This window comes from Diospyros lotus, chromosome 12 (genome assembly GCF_014633365.1).
Source record: "Diospyros lotus cultivar Yz01 chromosome 12, ASM1463336v1, whole genome shotgun sequence".
Lineage (NCBI taxonomy): Eukaryota > Viridiplantae > Streptophyta > Magnoliopsida > Ericales > Ebenaceae > Diospyros > Diospyros lotus.
The window spans coordinates 3,564,726-3,585,954 of NC_068349.1; the positions used below are offsets into that span (position 1 = coordinate 3,564,726).

Genomic DNA, 21,229 nt, shown 5'->3' on the forward strand with positions numbered 1-21,229 from the left:
CTACTAAGGCAATTTCGTATGTAAATAACATACAATAAGGTATTTATTTTTGAATGTGCTTTGTAAATCTGTCAAAAACAAGGGCAAAGATTCAAATGCAGATTCTTTATGTAATGCAATTTTAATTGAAAGGTCTCATTTATCTCTTCCATAAATCCTAACACAAGTTTTTGCTTAATAATATCCTTAATAATTTGTATATGAGCAATCCAAATTCCTTAATCTCTAATCCCTTCCACAAGACTTATTTGGGAACTATCATAGTTTTTTTTTTTTTTTTCACTTTAATAAATACTACATACAAATCTTTATATTTATATTTGCTATAGATTTTTTTTAAGATGATTTGGTTATATGAAAAAAAAAAAAAAAATCAATGGAGGCCCTTCTAGGAGAAGGAATAGAATGGAACAAGTATTCAACAAAATAGATAGAGAGAGAGACTCAAAAAAAAAATGTAATTGAAAACAGTTAGGTATTATATTAGTTATAAGTGCTTTACAAAAGATATTATTATAGATAGAAATGATTGATGAGTTAGAATTTATGTAGTAAATCTCACATGATTGGGATAAAGTTTTGGTATGTTGTATGTCAAAAATATAGGGAAAAATAGAAAAAAAATAAGGAAAAATAAGAAAAAAGAAAATAAGAAAAAATAGGGTTGGGGAGGGTGTCATTTGTCCTTCCCGATACTCTCCCCCTCCATTGTGCAGCTCACTCCAAACAAGGGAAAGAGTTTCCCCTCCCTACAAACAAAGGATTGGAGGTCATCAATCTACAATCTCATTTATGTGTTAGTATTTGTTTCCTAAACCCTAACCCCTTATTAGGATGGGTGGGGGGACTCTTTCCCTTTGTTTGAAAGCCAGTTTCACAATGGAAGTGAAGGGAGGGGAAGGGTGGGTATCAAGAAAAGAGGAAAAAAAGAAGAAGCTAAATACATTATCAAGAGAGTTATTCTAATAGAAGAAAGATTATCATAGTTTATTCATAAATCTTGAAAGTGTCAGAGCTTAGGGTTTAGGAAACAAGTTCTCTTCCATCTATGATCTATTTTATGTGTGAGAGCAATTGTTTTTTTAAGTCCTAAACTTTGAAGTTTTCAAGATTTGTGGGTAAAATTTTATGATTTTTCTTCTATTCAAATAACTCTTTGGCTAAAGTGTTTAGTTTTTTTTTTTTCTTTTTTGATCTTAAAATTTGAAATCGCAAATCTTCCTTAAAAAATGGGTTCAAAAGAGGTAATGAACAAGAAAGAACATGTGAGATGACAAAATTTTGTATTTTTAATTTTTTTTTAAATAAATAATAATTATTACTCTAATTATATATACTCAATTACTTTTTCACAATCTAATATTAAGTGAGAATTGTATATTCATGGTATTTAGTTACGAGCATTTAAAGTCTAGCTCAAATTGAAAAATTAGATCGGATCAAACTAAATCAATTTTGTTCAAAGACTTGAGTAAATTTGGTTCAGTCTTTGGCTTGAAAATTTTGAAAAATTGGTCCGATTCTAATTTTTGATCAAAAATTGAATAAATTTCTTCCTCTCTCTATATATATAATGTTGCTTGTTGTATATAGCCATACAAGTTGTATTTAAAATTGTAAATATTGCTGTAAATACAATAGTATTACATTAAGTATTAGCAGCAATAGTACTGCTGTATTAACAATAAATATAACGTTTTCAGTTTTCAGTTCAAAATTTTTACCAATTTTAATTTTGATACCCACGGATTGGACCCTCTTATATTTAGTAATAATGTAGAAATGTGAATGTAATCTAAATTCAAGATGATTGGCTTTGAAGGTTGAAATATATACAATCTTCACATTTCAAAAAATTTAAGGTTACGTTTGAATAGAAAATTTTTATCTTATAAATTTTTATTTTTAAACGTATCCTCAATCTTTTGAAACGTAAAAGCCATTTTATTGCTTGTACGCATGGATGATGACTACAAAAAAGTGCTTTATCTTCTCTTTTTTTTTTTTTTTTTTTTGGTTAAAAGAACACTAGCAGTACAATAACGTATCTCATGTGTTGCATTGGATAAATTATTGAAATTAACAGTAAATTCTAAGTGCTTCGCTTCATACATAGAACAATGTTACAACAGGCACATAGTTTCACGTGATTGTTCTCCAGATCCTAACAGAAAGAATATATGTAATTCGATTACTTACACGAGCTGAAGTTACATTTACATTTGAAAGCTTAGTAAAAAAAAAAAAAAAAAAATCAAATCCTATGACATATGAGATTGAAACATTCAAATTCTGTTCATGGTATTTTGGATTTTACATGATGCCACCACCATGACTAAGCAGAAGCAAAATTGCTTTCCTGCTAAAACAAATGCCAGTAGCCATTTGAAGTGCTGAATCAACCAGCCCAACAAGAGACTGCACCATTGAAAATTAAAACACGTTTCAGGTGATGTACAACATATCAAATATCAAATGTATACAAGGGTAATGCAAATCATGGAGATAATTGCCACAGATGCAGCTGCAGCATGATCCGTCAGTCCTTATCTTGTCCTTTGCCTCTTCTGGGTGTCGAGTTTCGTTGCTATTTGGGAACCAAAAACCCGGTAACCTGGCAGGCTTTACTTGTAAAATCGAAAAGCTCACCACAGTATCGATGAAGATGACGACAAAGGACAGATGCTTAGAGCATAGTTACTATTCCTTTATTAGTCTGATCTTCGATCTTTGTGATTGTTGTACACCGGTAAAAGCCAACGCACACCATGTTTCCTCCTCCCATAACACCGCCAGTAGAGCACGAACAATGCCATAACGACACCAAAGGGAACAGCCCACCTGCGTCAACAAGGAAGTTGCATGCAAATGAAATTGAAGAATCAGTGGAGCACATTGGAGACCGTCTACATGAATTCTAAATTTCAATTCATTTCTAATACTCTCCCCCTAAATGTGTTTCTAATGCAGCTAAGCTAATTAGAACAATAAACTAGAGAAAACTGCAATCCCACGAGGAAGACTCCCTACTGAGTTAAACGGGGTGCAAAGGTATTAAGGTATTCTGAAATTCAACAAGTTTGAGGAGATATGCTGTAATTTCAACAAGTTTGAGGAGATATGCTGTAATTGTACCTGTCTAAATCAAGGATAGGGCTGTAAACAAGTGTTTCCCAGGCTCCCACAATAAAATGCCAAACTGAGCTGTAGTAAAGAGACTCTGCCGACCAGAACATCCTTGTGTATGTCTCTAAGAAGATAAAAAGTATCCATGCCCCGATCTCAATCAAAATAAACTTTATGATGAAGCGACCCACCACCACCATGGCAAGGGAGAAGGCCACCAACCAATTAAATAGCCTGTGATTGTATTCCTTAATAAATAGAGATCTTGACTTTCCCAGCATCTGCAGATTCACAGGGTACGTGCACACAGATCATAATTTAAGAGAATATGAACTAAACAAAAAAGAAAATACAATTGATAAGAAAATTATAAGGTTAAATTATGCAATACAAAAATGACCTGTCCTATAATGTAAGACAACTGACCTTTGTCATTCGCTGCTTATAACTGTTTTTAGAAGGTCCAACACACTCCTTCTCAAAGCTTTGGTTGCATTGGAGGAAACCTGCATTAAATTTTGCCATGGAAGGAAGTCTAAGCACTTGAAGCTGATCCATTTTATCCTCGCATTTGATGAACTGTGCTTCACACAACCTTGAAGATTGATATTCATTTACCATAACAAAGTTCTTATACACCTGCAGAGAATTTCCAAATGAAAAGAGTGGTTAAGATACCAAACAACCGCCAACAATAAATAGTGAGAAAGAGTGATTATAGAAAGACATAAACAGGAGTGTCTTCAACTACCCAAATAGACTGCTTTCTTACGAGACAAAATACGGAGTTGTATTGGGAGAATGCCTGAACACTCGACATAAACTTCTGGTCATTGGCATTCAGGTCAAAATATGGAGGAGAAAAATTGAAACAAAATGAAGCCCAAGAATCAGATGCTGGGTTTTCAAAAGGTGAAAAACAAATTATTTTCAAAGAAAAAGTGTCCAGCCGAATAGATTGCATTGTAGAATGAGAGGCAAACCAAATGTGAATTGAAATGACTATTGCTATTTGAAATACAAGAATGGTACTAGAAGCTTCCAAAGGAAAAACCCTAAGTCAAAAAGAGTTCTGGTGGAAACTAAGAGAGTATGCTACAAGACTTTACCATAAATGCTGCAATGAAAAAAGCCTAAACAGGTATGGTTTGGCCAAGAAAGAAGGAAAAAAAAAAAAAAGTTAGTGAAACAAAGTCAAATTTATTGAAAATTTATACCAACAACTTGATATTAAAGATGGGAAAGATATTTCTATGAATTAGTAAAAGTAGGAGAAAGAAAAACAAAGGAGCTAAGTGAAATGCAAAAAAGACAAAAATCAAAAAGTACTAGCAAATATCAAGGAGAGATTATAGGAGTATTTTGCTAAGTTATTCAATGAATGTGAAGAAACAAGTATTATTTAGGGGCATCTTAGTAACTTTGAAGAAGATAGGATTAGATATTCCATAGATGTATATGTTCAAACAAAATAAAGCAAACATTGAAAAAGATGAAGAATAGTAAAACAATTGGACCGAACAATATCCCGAAAAGAAGCAAGGCAATGCAGGGGCAAAGATGGCATCTTTTGGTTAATGAAATTATTTAATGTGATCCTTAAATCAAAAAGGACATCTAACAAGCAGAGGCAAAGGATTTCAGTGCCTATTTACAAGAATAAAAGAGATGCTCAAAGTTATGTAAACTATAGGGGAATCAAGGTAATGGGTGAATTCAGTAATTCATTACACATAGCAAGGCCAAGGAGACTAGGTGTTGACTGCTATTTGAAGATGACACTCTGTTGGTGGATGAGACAAAAGAGGACATAGATACCATGCTTGGGATGAGAGAACCACTTTAGAAACTAGAGGTTTTAGGTTAAGCAAATTGAAAACCAAATATATGGAATGTAAGATTAGTAAAAACAAGTGTGGGTGATATTGAGGTAAAACTTGAATATCAAGTTATACCAAGAAAAGATCTGTTCAAATATCTTGAATAAATCTTCCAAATATTTTACAAGACAATTATAAGACTAGTTTTGATGTATAACACAGAATGTTGGGTAACAAAATATCAACATCTGCAAAATATGAGCAAAACAGAGATTAGGATGATAAAGAATGATGAACAACCTTATGAGAAAAGATGAAATTTGAAATAAGTTTATCTATAATAATGTAGGAGTGGCTCTCTTATTTAAGATAAGATGCATGATAAATGATTAAAATTGTTCGATCATGTGAGAAGGAGACCAATAGAGGCTCCTATGAGAAGAGTGAATGGAATAGAATAAGTATTATGCAAATGAGGTTCAAGAAGACCAAGCAAATATTGATAGGACTTCTAGGCAGATCTGAGAAATAATGCCCTTACAGAAAATAATATCATAGAAAGAAATGAAATGATTGGAGAGCTAAAACTCATGTTCCCAAACACACATACTGGAACTAAGGCTTGATATGTTGTATAAACAAGAGTCTTGTGTATGGACATGAAGCATCAAATAGGGATCTTTTGACATGGTGAAGTACAAGATTCTGATGAACAAGGTGTCACACCCTAGGGTTGATCTAGGTTATGAGAGGGAATTGGGGAGATTAAGAGAAGAATTTGGAGGGAGAGAAACAGCAAGAAGATGAAGAATATTTGGGAGAAGGGGACACCAGAATATCAATTCATTACTCAATATCCTCCATCCTACAGCTGTAGCTTAATATATAGCCTCCAGCCATGCACAAGCACCCATGTGCAGTGTACCCCAAATCCTAACTGCTTCTAGCTACAGGACAAATAGCCCTAATAGAAAATAAAAACCAAAATTACAATAGCTACCCTTGGCATGTGACAAAATGTTGCGCAACCACAACTTATTGATGCAGGAGCAGTATTTTCTGTTATTAGTGTTTTATTTTATTTCTATTTGTTTAGTCATGCTTAGCATTTGAGTTAATAGGCTTTTAAATACTTCTTTTTATTTATTAGCTTTAATAAGTAGTCATGTGACCAGCATGAGACTTCTAAAAAAGATGAATTCCTAAGATTAGATGGATTCCTATGTGATCAAGGATTAGGATTTATTATATCTGTAACCTAGAATAAATAGTCTTTTAAAAGACTTTCTTGCCAGCCATTTTGAGGTTTTCTTAAACCTTAATTTCATATATTCATTCCACATTTGGTATTACACTGATTTCGTATAATTTTGGCTCTTGTCTTTGCTGACTCTTCCTCCCATACCACATCAAAGTGGAATCAGAGGGAAGGGATCCTATGGTTGTGTTAGGATTTCAGTTTTGAGCCATGGTTGGACGTGCTAGAGGATGTGGAAGAGGCAATCAATTGCCGAATAAACCAAGAGAAGTTATTGAAGAAATTCTTGACATGAAAGGCTCTTTCTTGACAAGGCAATCTTTATTGTCAATTTCTTGTAACATGGTTGGGCGAACCTCCAACAGAAAATTGCAGAAAGTTGATCATAGCATTTATGATCAATACAACCAAGTTTTGTCGTTAGAGGCAAGTTTCTCCTTGACCCAAGGAGATTGATGCAGGAGCGATTTGTTTGTTTTTAGTGTTTTTATTTTATTTTTATTTGTTTAATTATGCTTAGTATTTAAGTTATTAGTTTTTAATACTTTTTATTTATTAGCTTTAGTAAGTAGTTATGTGACTAACATGTGACTTTTAAAGAAAGATTCCTAAGACTAGATGGATTCCTTGTGATCAAGGACTAGGATTTCTATGTGATCAAGGATTAGGATTTAGTACAGCTGTAACCTAGTATAAATAGTCTTTTAAGAGACTTATTTGGCAGCCCTTTTTATTTTAATTCAACTTTTGCGGTTTTATGACACCCTAATTCATAGCCTCATTCCAGATTTGATCTGAAACTGTTTTCACACAATTTTTGCTCTTGTTTTTCCTGATTCTTCCTCCTATACTGCATCAAAGTGGTATCAGAGGGAAAATACCTATATTTGTGTTAGGATTTTCAGTTTTGAGCCATGGTTGGACATGCTAGAGAACGTGGAAGCGGCAATCAATTGCCAAAGAAACCAAGGGAAGTTATTGAAGAAGTGCTTGACATGAAAGAGGCTCATTCTCGAAAAGGAAATCCTTATCGTCAATTTCTTGTAAAGTGATTGGGCAAGCCTCCAACAGAAAGCATTTGGATATCTGAAGAAGAATTGCAGAAAATTGATCCTCACATTTATTATCAATGCATCCAAGTTTTCTTGTCGGGGCAGAGTTTCTTCTTAACCAAAGGAGATTGATGCAGGAACAGTTTGTTTGCTATTAATGCATTTATTTTATTTTTATTTCTTTAATTATGCTTAGTATTTGAGTTATTAGGTTTTAATTTTTTTTAATTATTAACTTTAGTAAGTGGTTATGTGACTAGCATGTGACTTTTAAAGAAAGATAGATTCCTAAGACTAGACAGAAATACATGGAAGTCTAGAATTCATGAGCCGACCCCACATAGTGGAATAAAGACTGGATATATTGTTGTTGTTGTTGTTAGATTCCTAAGACTAGATGGATTCCTTGGGATCAAGGAGTAGGATTCCCATGTGATCAAGGATTAGGATTTAGTACAGCTATAACCTAGTATAAATAGTCTTTTAAGAGACTTTGTTGGCAGCCCTTTTTATTCTAATTCAACTTTTGAGGTTTTATTGCACCCTAATTTCATATCTTCCTTCCAGATTTAATCTGAAACTGTTTTCGCATAATTTTTGCTCTTGCTTTTCTGACTCTTCCTCCCATACTGCATCAAAGTGGTATCTGTTAGAGCAAATGCAGAATATGATAAACAAGGAGATGTGATAAAGGAGAAGAGAAAGATCAGAAGATGGACAAAAATTGGAGGCACTTGTTATTCAACGAAATAGAGTATTAGGGATGAAACAAAACTGGCAGTTCTGGTGGCACACCAATTCTAAAAACAAGCCAAGAGAATACCAAAAAAAAGTCTCTTAAGTAAAAGACTAAAGAGAAAACCCTAGGAAATACCTTATTGGGTCTAAGCCCCATAATGAATGAATAAAAAAAAAAACTAAAAACGGTTATAACCCATAACATCACAGATCTCCAGAAAATATGGGTTACAAAAATGTACTAGAAGAATTCGAGTCATGAACATAACAATAGCAAAGGGAATACATCCTATAGTTGTGTTAGGACTTTCAGTTTTGAGCCATGGTTGGACATGCTAGAGGATGTGGAAGAGGCAATCAATTGCCGAAGAAACCAAGAGAAGTTATTGAAGAAGTGCTTAACATTAAAGAAGCTCCATCTCAATGAGGCAATGCTTACTGTCAATTCCTTGTAAAGTGGTTGGGCAAAGCTCCAACAGAAAGCACTTTGAGATGTGAAAAAGAATTACAGAAAATTGATCCTAGCATGTATGATCTACACATCCAAGTTTTCTCATTGGAGCCAAGTTTCTTTTCAACCCAGGTAGATTCCTAAGATTAGATGGATTCCTTTTGATCAAGGACTAGGATTCCTATGTGATAGTCTTTTGACAGACTTTTGTTGGTAGCCCTTTTCATTCTAATTCAACTTTTGAAGTTTTCTTAAACCCTAATTTCATATATTTGTTCCAGATTTGATCTTACACTGTTTTCGCACAATTTTTGCTCTTGGTTTTGCTGATTCTTCCTCCTATGCTGCATCACTTATATACTGCCTTGGAGCTTTTAATGTAACTAATAGTATAATTAATTAATAGTAATGAGAACCTGACTACAAGTGCCAATAGCAGACGACTCACATACAAGGACAGGGTACTAGAAAACACCATCTAGATAATCAACCCAAGAAACTGATAAACAATACAGAAACCCAAAAGGCCAAAAAAAAAAACAATGATAGCCAGTTCAATAATATCTGCAACACTTAGAAATTTAAATTCAAGAGACTATATAATGCTCAAAGGACGTGCCAATGCACAAGGACATCCCTTGAGCATTACCAATGTGAAAAAGAAAAACCTAACTGCAACTCACAATCTAGACAAATATTCAAAGAAACTGATAAATAAGACAGGAAAGAAAAACTAGTAAAGGCTGAGAAAGTAACAATCTTCCTATTTGATAGATCTCCTATTGGATCTGTGAACATGAATATGATGCTGCCCCCACCACTTATAAGGCCACCTTGAATATTATTGTTTGATAGATATTCCAAAGGTCTAAAGAATAACATATTGCCAAAAGAAATATGAAATGCACAATCGAGAGATCTACTATAAAAGCTGCAAGAGTCATATACAACTCCAGAACTCCACTCAAATTGAGAGGAACCTAACCAGACTAATCTCTTCTACTTGAAAGACCCACACTCATTAGGGATACCAAAAAGATACTCAATTTAAAGAAATTTTGAGTTTTCCAAAGGCCTATTTTAACAACTTTAGCACAAGGTATTTAAGTTTGATTTTATACCTTCTCAATTTCTTCATCCAGTTGTTCAATTGATCTCTTTGCATGGTGCCGACCAAAATGTTGCTCATCAAATACTTTCATTGCTTCTTCTCTAAATTCTTCATGCAACTTTTGCAGAGATTGCTCTGGGACAGGTATTTTCAATGTAGCCATCCCATCACTGTATAGTTTCACACAACGCTCCAGAATACCCTTGTTGAAGACATCCACAAGAGAGCCAGTTGACGGAATCTCTCCCTTATTCAGGGCTTCAAGAATCTGAAATAACAATTACCTAGTTGAATAGAGACGAGGCAAGATAAGTGGGAAAAAAAATCTTACGACTTTGTCTAGGTAGTTCACCTTGGGAGTAGGAAGTTGTGAAATTCAAGATATAAAAAATGACAGCAGCGTGATTGAATGCCCAGCTGTTGAGGTACTCTTGGTCATCTCATTTTATTTTATTTTTTATTTTTCACCTCTTACAAAAATAAAGATAAAGTGCTACTAATATAAAACTATAGGGCCAACAAAAATATGCATGCAACATTATGCTGGCTGTTTTTTTGAAAATGGTTGCTTGGCTTATTTAACCAATTCATTCTCAAAAACTAAAAATAGTTTTACAGTTCACCCTCGTGTACTCTCTTTGCTTGAAAAGAAAGATAGAAGGCACCCTTGTGTACTCTCTTGTGCTTTATGTTCAAATTTGAACTGGGCAAAGCTTGCAAATAATGCCGGTTAATGACTACCCACCAGAAGAGTCTCTCTATAATCTTAGTGTTGGAAGGCAGCAGTACTAAGGGATAAGGAGAGGAACTGAGAGAGAATAGGACCATAGAGAGACACAAACTGAAATTGACTAAAAGATGACTTCTGGAGAGGAGAGTGGAGAGCTGCTAGCCCAATGCTCACTGTTAATTGTAATCCTAGCAAAATTGACGTAACATAATGAACGTCTTCATAAATTCTTTGATTCTTGAAATAACTTAAATAGTCACAAATTCTAAATATTTCGGGATCACAGAAGGTAACCTGCTCCAAAAATGATACAAACTCCTTCCCATTCAAAGGTTTGCCCTGCACAATCTTCGGGCGGATCACAGAAGAAACAAGTTCCTTCAATTGCTCTCTCTTTGTAACATAAGCTGGGTCGAGCTCACCATCTTTCATGTCACAAAGCTTTGTCCTTTGGAGATGAGGCTGTTTCCAAGTTAAAATGATAAACCAAATAATCTCAATCCAATTCCATTAAAAGCATGAATACAACAACAATAACAACTGCAAAATTGGTAACCTCTATGTAGCTTCTAATGAAGCAAATGCAAAATTCTTCCTCTGTGAACATGCTTCACATATATTTGTGTTAAAAACCCTATGTCCAATGCATATTTTACATGTAATGCTTTTTTGAGTTTATTTATCATAAATAAGCAATTACTTCTTTCTTTTTCTCGTCTAGATAGGTGAGACTCTTCATTGCCTAGTCTCAGACAGTGCCTAGCTAACTACTACCAGAGTAAAAAATGAGAAAAGGGAAGTCACTAAGAATTAGGAAAAACACATACTTGTGGCAAGCTAAATGCTGTGCTGTTATCCCCCATGATAGCCAAAGAGTCCCTGATCTGATTAACCTGATTTATTACCCACGAGAAATTGTAGATATTAATTTGGCATATCATCTGTGCTATGAATAAATGACAGAGAAAATACCTGATCAATATTTTTGTCCCCTGCAGGTATAATAAGCACCTATAATCAATCTTTGATCTGTATCATATTGCCATAAATTGAAATGATATTTCTTATAGATATAGTGCAGGAAAAAACTAACCATCAGAATTAGGAACATGTCGAAGAGCTTCATCAACCATTTCCTTCACAGATTTACCTTCTGTAAGAATGCCAAAAAAAACATTAATTACATTTGGGTTGCAATACATTAGCACATAGGTGCTATGAAAAGAGGGGCACTTTGCCTAATGTATCTGACACATCAAATTTGAATTATGACACTCTTCAATAAGTTGAAGGGAAAACCAGACAAAAGGGGGCACATGAACCAAGTACATAAAATGAACATGGGAGAAGAGGTAATCTTGAAGATAATACATAAAAGTTGTATCTATTATCGTTCACAGATATTGTCACAAGCTACTATTCTGAGGAATGATTTCCCAGAAGGTATAGTTGAACTTACGTAAAAAGTCACGCTGGATAAGCCACAACAGCTTAGCAGGTTCAAAGGCAACATCTTGGCCCTGAAAAAGTATCCAGTAAAAAAATGGAGATTTTGCTTTAGAAAAGTAGTTGCCTTTTCTTTTCATTTTTTGTTAAAATAATTGAGAAAAAATAATGAACGGAGTGGTAAGAACATTACCTTCACCCTATTTGCACATAATAAACACAGACAAAACCATGAAACAGTTAGTATTTGGCATAAAGTGGGAGGTTAAAAATGGGGAAAAAAATATTAAACAACATTAATAATATGGACCATTGAGGCCAATTCATGAAAAATCATAAGGTAGCATGTAAGAATAACAAACCTCCCATAGAATTCTTCAGCAAGCTCAACAGCAAATGATAACCGAGATATGTCAGCCTCACGGATCTAAAATAACAAGACAAAAGGTAAACCGCTTCAGACATCACTGACTGCTGGTTTGCATCCAAGCATAATTAGACATCGAGGATCCCATTTGAAAAACAAGGGTATGAATGTCTCATCCAAGGAAAAAACAACGTAAAAAACAACACAAAGTTGTGCAGTGACTACCAGGTGTGAGTCATTCATTAGCTTCCGATGGTCACTGGGACACCAATGGAAACATCTAAACTTTCTGATTACGAACTACTTGAATGCAAGTATTCAATGTTAGAGAAAGTCCACTCCATGGATCTCTTTAAAGGTCAATTTATGGAATTGGTGATAAGGAACAATGCCTGCTCCATAATTGTAGTAAAATCAAAAGGTTCTTACAGAATATGATACAACATATGTAAAAAAAAAAGTGTGATTTTCTTAGTCATCTGCTACTCCACTGCACAGTGAATAAGGAGATAAGGAGCTTTACTCTTCCATTCTTAGTATCTAATGGATGATGCCAATGTTGATAATAGTTTTACTCCTGTCTTGGGGAAGGGGTACCCAGATCACAGATTGAATAGTATTTGACAGACTAGTCCCCAGTGTGTGACAAGATGCTTATGGAGGGAGTGGAAGTATTCTTTGAACTTTTTAAAGGAAACCATTCTCATTTCCTTTATTGTGGACTAGGGAAGATTATCTTTTTACTTTCTTTCCTCTATTCAGTTTTTGGAGGATTTTCATCTGCAAGAAGATTTAGTGTTACATTTATTTGAATAAAGGGGTTTCATTCAAAAAGTGCTCCTATCCTTAAGTTCCACAAAAATCTCAGTTCAACCGTAACATCCTTTAGGTTGTTTTCCAAAGTATCGGACTTTGTTTACTACGTTAAATTTCCACAAGATTTTACAGCCCATATCATCATGCTCCAGAGAGAGAGAGAGAGAGAGAGAGAGAAGCAACAAAGACAGTTACGAACCGTCTCAGGCAGGTTATATATAAGGACAGAACTCAATACTGTTGCCAAAGCAAAAATCCTGCAAAACAGTTACTGGAATAAAGATCAAGATATAAAAAGCTATCAGCCTGATTAAAACCAAATAGAAACTCTGACAATACCGGTCATCGTATACATTTGACTTCCCAACACTTTCAAATCCCTCAGTATCAAGGTAGAAAACAGAAGTTTTTACTCCATTTATATCCAATTCCAAAGGTGTACCCCATACCCAAATCCCTGTAAGTAATTACATAAACCTGTAAGATAAAACCTGTGAAAAGAATAGTTTGCTTAGATTCAGCAAATTATGCTGAAAATGCATATACCTTTTGTTTTTGTGTCACGCATGTGGCCAACACCAAATCCTGTAAAATACATGAAAGTCTAATAACCATCCACAAGAAGAAATTAAATAATGTCAATTCATTAGTGGCTATTAATTTTAAACTAAAAGTAGCATAGGTTGCACCTTCATAACAAGAAAGTGAGAGAAGTTGGTTAAGCAGAAAAGATTTTCCAGAGCGGTATGGACCAATCACCTAATAAAGTATTCATAAAAAGGGTGTTAAAATAGAATGAGAACAGGATAGGAGTTTGGATAAATCAAAACCTGTAAGGATAAAAAGCTCTGGTCAAAGATGAGTTAATATAAACTAATGGATGTAAAAAAATAGTCAGTGTTAATGAATGAAATGACTTCCTGTAATCCAAAACACTAATATATTAACATAAGGCATCAGTTGAAAATAAGTAAATTCTGACAGTTCTGAATCCTACAGATATCTTTTTAACCATACATTATATATGTTGATAAGAGTCACTCAGCAGAATTTGAAGTAACAAATGTTCAGGGAAGTCAATCTCAAGCTTACAGCAACAGCAGCAATGGGATTTTTTATTTTTTCGATTGCCTCCAATCCTTCCCTTGCAATGCGAAGTTTTGTATGGCCAGGATCAGGTTCTACAATAGGAAACCTTTAAGAGAAAACACCAGGGTAAACAAGGGCACAACATATGATGATCATAAGGCAGCATATCTCTGAGGCGACATAATGGTTCATGAGAAACGTTTCATGAAGAAAATAATCTTATAGTGACAGGTGAGGAAAATTAAACTTGTGATGAAAAGGAATGAACAATAGCAGTAATAAATAAGCTTACACAGAATGAACTTCAATGACTGACATTTAGGGGGAAAAAAAGGCTTGCAAAATAGATATGGCAAGTGTTAGTCAGCAGTGGTTAGAGGAGCCAATACTTTGGTATCGTTTTGGACAAATCCTATATTTCTTTGGACCTGTTTGGTATCGTTAATTATGTCATTCTGTAGTTGTTGTATTATGTTCAGCTCTATTGTCTTGCTAGTTGCACTGTGAATCCAGCGTTCACAAAAGACGCGTTTGACAACTGAACATGATGTGCTTCTTAATATTAAAAACAAGTGATAAGTGTTTGTTAACATTTTATTGTTGTGTTGTAGATATCCAAAATGACTAAAACAAGACACTATTATATTAAATAAGCATTTTAACAATATTGTAAACTAAGTCCCTATTTGTTTTGACAAAAAATATTTTTTAACCAAAAAAATATTTTATACCAAAATGTAAAAGATTATATACCTAAAATATTTTTGGAGTCTTTCATACTTTACATCAAAATGTAAAACATTCTATAAAATATTTTATCTCTTTCATTTCATTTTAAATAAAAAAGAACTCAACAAAAACAAAATGTGATAACAAAAAAAAACTTGAAACACTGTTAATGTTTGCCTCAGGTAGATGTTAGAATTCGGTTGGAAGCAGTCAAAGTCTCAAGCGTCTTTTATATAGATAGACGATTTTATCAACTGTAATTTTTAGTTAAGTTGAGGGGTAAACTGTTATGTCTATACCTGGTAATTTGTATTGGGTAGTCTGCCTTATTCTATAAATAAGGGGCAAGGGGTAGGCGCTTGGGAGATTCATTCTACCAGTGCTTTCTGTTCTATTGAAAGGAAAGACTAGAATTGAGTAGTTTTTTGTAATCTCGGGTGAGGGAAGATTGTACTCGTGTGGTGAACCGCTGTAAGTGTGTGTACTGATCATTTTGAATAAAGAAACTGCTCTCGGTGGGAGGTATTAAGGCTGGATGTAGGATTGTTCCAAGAATGATCTGAACCAGGATAAAATCTGATGTTCTTGTTGGTTTGCATCTCTAATTCTGTTTTCAAATTCTATTGTTTATGTTTTTCTGTTCTTCTATTAGAAATCATTCCGTGAGTGTGTGCAGTTGTGAGAGGCCTTAATTCCGTCTAAAGATTCAAATTCAGTGAACCCTAAGTTAACAAACACTATCAAATAACACTGTCCCACATGAAAATCAAAACTGAAAACTACAAACTTGAAGTACCATTAAATAAAATAAATAATCCTTCCCCATAGTATATGCACATTTACTTTTGAAAATAGCGAGTCCTACTAAAAGTTGTCATGCTTTCATTTAAAGTAGGAGGTTCGTTATTTTTGCTTTAAAAACAGCTTAACTTGCTTTTTTAGTAGACATGGTTGTGCTTTAACCCAGCCCTTGTTTGGATCGGGAGTACAAAGTGGGACAGGAGGGGAAGGGAGATTGTTTTTGTTGTTTGGGAGAGAGTTTCATAATGAAATTGAAGGGGTGGAGAGTTTAATTTTGTATATTCTGGTCACATGTATTTTGTATATATTATTACTTTAATTTATATATATTATTTTAATGATTAGACATCTATAACAGTTTTTGATATTTATTTTGAAAACGAATGGAGTATAATTGCAACTTTATTTTCTTTTTTGACCGTTCTATCCCCTCTTATTCTCCATCCAAACAAAGTAAAGTTATATTACACTCGTTTACATTTCATTCTTCACAACAATTGGAGGGTAACAAATTTTACATTACTTCCCTTACTATTCTGTTTTGTTCCATTATGTACCATACCATTCTCTACCCCACCAAGTTTCCTAGCAAAGGCTAAAAGTAAAGTTGTGTTTTATCAAACACTGTTTTTCTAAAATACTTCAAAAGCACAGCAATACCAAACAAGCCTTATTTGATCGCTGGCTGCTACAGTAAGTTAGGGGGTTTTTCTAATTGTAGTTTATTGTACATGAACTTTAAGGGTTACACAGTCGCTTTATAAGTTATTATTTGTTCTTGGATCTCATATATAATAGTTAGGTCTAAAATGTTCCATTACAACAAAGTCTACCCAACTCTAAATGCCCATATACCATTAGCTCTTATGGATCTTAGTCTAAGAGGATTTAAGCTTTTTTATTTTAGAAAATTTTCATCACATTTGCAGAATTTATATCTTTCTTTTTGCCTCACAAAGGCAAACCTATTATTCTCAAGTTAGAGTTCACTTTCCTAGAGCAGATAAGATAAGCTTGAAAACTCCTCCCTATTAACCTTGACAATATTAGCCCTTCTCCAACTCCTCCTCCTTTTTCCAACCATTTAGCCAAATAATAACACCACTCTACAGGCCTTGAAATCACATTCCCAAGTTCTTCAACTCTGCCTGTAAATAAACAATTGCACTTTAACCTAACAATTAGCTCCACTTGGTTAATATATAATCAGTGACTAATGCTTCATATGTTTAGACCAGAACAAAGGGAAATTAACATCTCTAGTGCATCAGTTTGACTGTTGAATATCATTGAAACCAATTTAGGCTCTGAAATAAAATCAATGCCAATCTCATGGAAAACCTCACTCCAAAAATGAAGAAAGACTTCCACAGTTATTCTACATTGTACAGTGCAAAGCCAACCAGAACCGGTAGGCCAACCAAAGATATGACTGTTCTCATTGTTATTCCCCTTCTAGTATGAGGTCACAATAACCTTCATGTTTTGTTCGGGAGAGGAGAGGGTGGGGTAGGGAAAGGAAGGGTACATAACGGAAATGAACAGAAGGGTAAAAGAAAAATGTAAATGTTGTTACTCTAGGTGGGCTAAGAATAGGAAATATACATAACTAAAGGGAACAGAAAGGAAAGGGAAGTAACATAATGGTTCTTATGCACACCTTATTTGGAAAGAAATAACATAAAGGAGCACAATATAGTCTTCCTTTGTTTGAATAGTGCATGAAACAGAAAGGAACGATAAAGTAATAAAAAAAAATGGCAATTCCTTTCCTATTTTGAATTGGAAAAGAAAATCTTCTTCTCATCCACTTTTACTCATTTCATTATGAATGACGACAACCCAAATTTAGATGGGGTTTGGATTCTATGGATTCTATTATTATATGCAATTATTATTTTTATTATTTTTTGGGTCTTTTCACAATCTGTACCTCATATATTTCACGCCAAATTACAAAAAAGTAATCATAGGATTTTATTTGGGCTAATGATATTACTATATTTTAACAAAAATAGTAAGGATAAAATAGTAAAATTAATGGAAAAAAATCATTATGCATTCATTCTCCTCCTCCTCCTAGATCCCAAATCGAGGTGTAAGAAAAAATGAGGTATGCAAGGGGAGGGGAGGGGGCCTTCCCTTCCTTTACATATTCCTCTCCAAAACGAGGTAGCTTTTACCCTCTCGTTCTTCCCCATTGTTAACCCTCATCCAAACTTAGGTCAGTGTCATAACTGCACAACAACAAAATGAAGTTGGAACTGTATTCTTATAGTTACAGGACTACAATCATGGCCTTACAGAGGATATGACCATAGATAGAGATGATGCAGGGTCTAAAATGCATGTATTCCTGGGATGCTGGAGCGTCTCTAAAGCTCAGGGGTTCTTCTCACAAGACAACCATGTTTTCCAAAGATTAAACTAAGCCAAGTGTGATCTGAGCCAACTGCTTGTTTTCCCCATTGTCTTCCGCCTACATACAAAATTATCTACATGAACATCCTAGGCTGAGCATCCAACGTAGCTGGACAAGTTGGTAGTTAACGACCTGTCAAAGCTGCAGGAAGGTTGAACATTTAACCCTAATCTTTGGGGATGAAATAAAATATCATATGGGTGTGACAAACCATAACTGCCCATTCATATACAAAAGAACAAAACATGGATCACCACCGTACCATACTATAAATTGGATTAGTAATTGCTCAGTGTTGATGATAAGACGGTTCAGAGTTTTCCAATCATTAACGGAGTTAAATCCAAACTGAATTGCATGCAAACACAACGTACCGTTATTGCTTAACGGAACAAAATAAAACCACAAATCTGAGAGACAAGCAACAATAAACCATTTAGCATCACAGCTTCTAACAGGAAGTACCCGAGAAAACACAGAAACCATCGTCAAGATCGCGAAGAAACAGGACCGACCCAAACCACGGATTTCAAATCAAACTCAACTTCGAACCGAACAATGCCTTAAAAATTGAAAAGACACACACAATCCCGCTATCAGAAAACCACTTACGCTTTACGAAAATCGTCAATTGAGAACGACCCAGACGCGAGAAGGCAGAGAAAGAACGAAGAGACCACGACCCTACAAGAAATCTTCATTGTGGATCGCGGGCGAAAGCGTTATCTCACAAATGTGAAACGGTTCGAGGCGCTTGAACGATGACAGATAACGGAATCGTTGGAAGCGAGGATTGGATCAAAGGTTTTTAAGGCGTAGGGGCGAGGGGGGAGAGAAGGGGATCTCAACAAAAACAAGCCATGGGCAAGGGGAAGGTTAAGAATCGTGAAGAAAGCCCAACTGAGTGGGTTTTGTGCTCTGGAAAAGCTGATTGAATCGACGGTTTTCTCAAAGGAATGAAGAAATTTAGATAGAGAAGGAACGTGAGAACTCAGATGAGACGTCGCCGGAAAGAGACGAAAAGGGAAGCCGTTTCCATTTTTCCTGGAATTAAATCTCGAAAGCTTTTTCCGTCGTTTGAAACATAAAAAAAAAATAATAATAATTATAATTACACCTATTACCAATTCGCTTATTTTTATAGATATTTTTTTTATAATTTTAAACATTTTTTTATAATTTATTATATTCCACAAACATCTCATCTCATCTCCCAATATAAAAATATCTCTTAATAATATTTTTGAACATAAGCATTTAAATTATGAAAACTTTTCAAACAAAGCAATATCTTTTTACGACATATTCAAGTCAAGAAATAATATAATGATCTATAAATATGTTTTTAAATTATATAAATCTCTTTATAAATAGTCCAAATTATTTAAGATAAATGAAAAATCTTGTTGTTTTACTTTAAATTATATTCACGCATCTAATGAGACTTTTTCTATGTTTCTAATCATGATTTTTATATTTATAAATAGATAAAATTGATTATAATTTTATTCTTTATGATATTGTTTCTCATTCAATATTACTATTCGATTTAATTTGTCGAACCAAATTATTATGCTATCAGTGTTTTATCCCATTTAGCCTTTAATTTGACATACATGTATAACGTGCGACATGACTCTATTTGCACCGATAAATTGGATTGAAAAGTAATATTTTTTATTCATTCTTATTGTGTCTTTTGTTATGTACTTATCATATATTTATCATAATATTTTTATATTAAATTGTAATTAAAGATATTAACACGTTTTACCAAAAAAATTTAAAATAGACTAAAATTAACTTTAAAAAGGATATAATAAACTTTTGAAATATATGTATCTGAATGAAAATGATTAGTCTTAGCGATTATAATTATTTAACATAATTTGACCTAAATTAGTCACAATAATAGATTTAACTTATTTTTTAGTAAAAAAAAACTTATAAATTCTTCAACATTTTAATAATTTCTTTTTATCTAATAAATTTTTTTTTTATAATATGAGAAACTCAATAAATCTTTCGATTACAGATAACTTTTAATCCAAACCTATCTCACATTCCCTAAAACTTATGGTTCGCTTGGTTTATAGTTTTAGGTAAACGAATAAATTCGTCATAAACTAAAGCCTAACTTTTTGGATAAATATAAACGATTGTGCAATCTCACATGGAGACAAATTCAAACCCACAATCTCACATTATTCAAAACTTTTGAATATGTGCAGTGAACCATCTGCACTCTTATTTTTTAATATCCCATAACTGTTTTGTTGACAATTTATAAACAATTCAAAATAAGATTTTGTTGGCAAGTGAAAAACCAAAATATATTCTTTAAATTATAAAATTTTTATATAAATTTTTAAAATTTATAGACTATAAGCTCCTTTTATAATTTAAGTTACTTCAAACATGAATTAATTAGTTAAGGTTCATTTGACTATAATTTTGTTTTTATTTTTAATTATCTTTTTATTTTTATTTTTATAAAATTTGAAAACAAAAATAAAAAAAAATTACAATGAAACCAGCCCTTAACTTTTAGAAAAATAAGTTAAATGGAAGAATTTGAATTTCTACTTTCTAGGGTTCCTGCGGAATTGGGCTTAATAGAAATGTAGGCCCAATAATTAAATTGGGTTGGACTTCAGCAATCACATTATTTATTTTGTCATTACTATAGGAGTAGTCTAAACGAATTAAGTCTACCCAATCTCTATCAATATTCGTCAACAGAAGTACACTTATTATTTATATAAGACCACTTCAAGTTGACCAGAGAATACAAACAATTGCCTCTATTATAATAACTGAGGTTTAAACATTTTAAACTGTGAAATTATACATAATTTTTTATATATTTATTTCAAAAATGTCGGAGTTAGCTGAAATTTTACTTTAAAGTAGTGTTTGTTAACTAAGATATATAGATTAAAAAATATAAAATATAGAAAGTATTTTATAATTTTATCTTTTTCAATGTGTTTGTTAAATTTATCTGACGATTATTAAAAAAAAAATTACGTGACTTATTATTTATTATTTTTTAAATATATTTATCTCTCATTATCTTAAGATAAACATATCTTGAACCTTATAAATAAAAAAAAATGACGCATATATACTTTAATATATTTTTAAAAAATTAACAAATAGTTTGATAAAAATCTTATAATACTTCCATATTTATCTTAATCATTCTATATTTTAATTCAAAAATTATTTTAATTATCTTAAGAAACGCAGGAAACAACTTATAAGATATAG

General features: G+C 33.2%; 2 protein-coding genes across 2 annotated transcripts in view; both read right to left on the reverse strand.

Moving 5' to 3' along the window:
• LOC127786488 (autophagy-related protein 9) overlaps positions 1-21,229 on the reverse strand; it is a gene marked incomplete in the record, with an annotated part of 1,007,132 nt that overhangs the window by 549,373 nt on the left and 436,530 nt on the right.
• LOC127786593 (uncharacterized) lies at positions 2,166-19,014 on the reverse strand. Its single transcript, XM_052314087.1, has 16 exons — positions 18,569-19,014; positions 14,008-14,110; positions 13,605-13,674; positions 13,462-13,500; positions 13,255-13,372; positions 13,115-13,172; positions 12,078-12,159; positions 11,746-11,859; positions 11,380-11,439; positions 11,259-11,278; positions 11,114-11,179; positions 10,581-10,748; positions 9,567-9,824; positions 3,553-3,765; positions 3,136-3,407; positions 2,166-2,841 (listed from the first exon to the last, which is right to left on the reverse strand). The coding sequence occupies exons 1-16, from the start codon at positions 18,655-18,657 to the stop codon at positions 2,712-2,714; spliced, it is 1,860 nt and encodes a 619-aa protein (XP_052170047.1). The 5' UTR covers positions 18,658-19,014; the 3' UTR covers positions 2,166-2,711.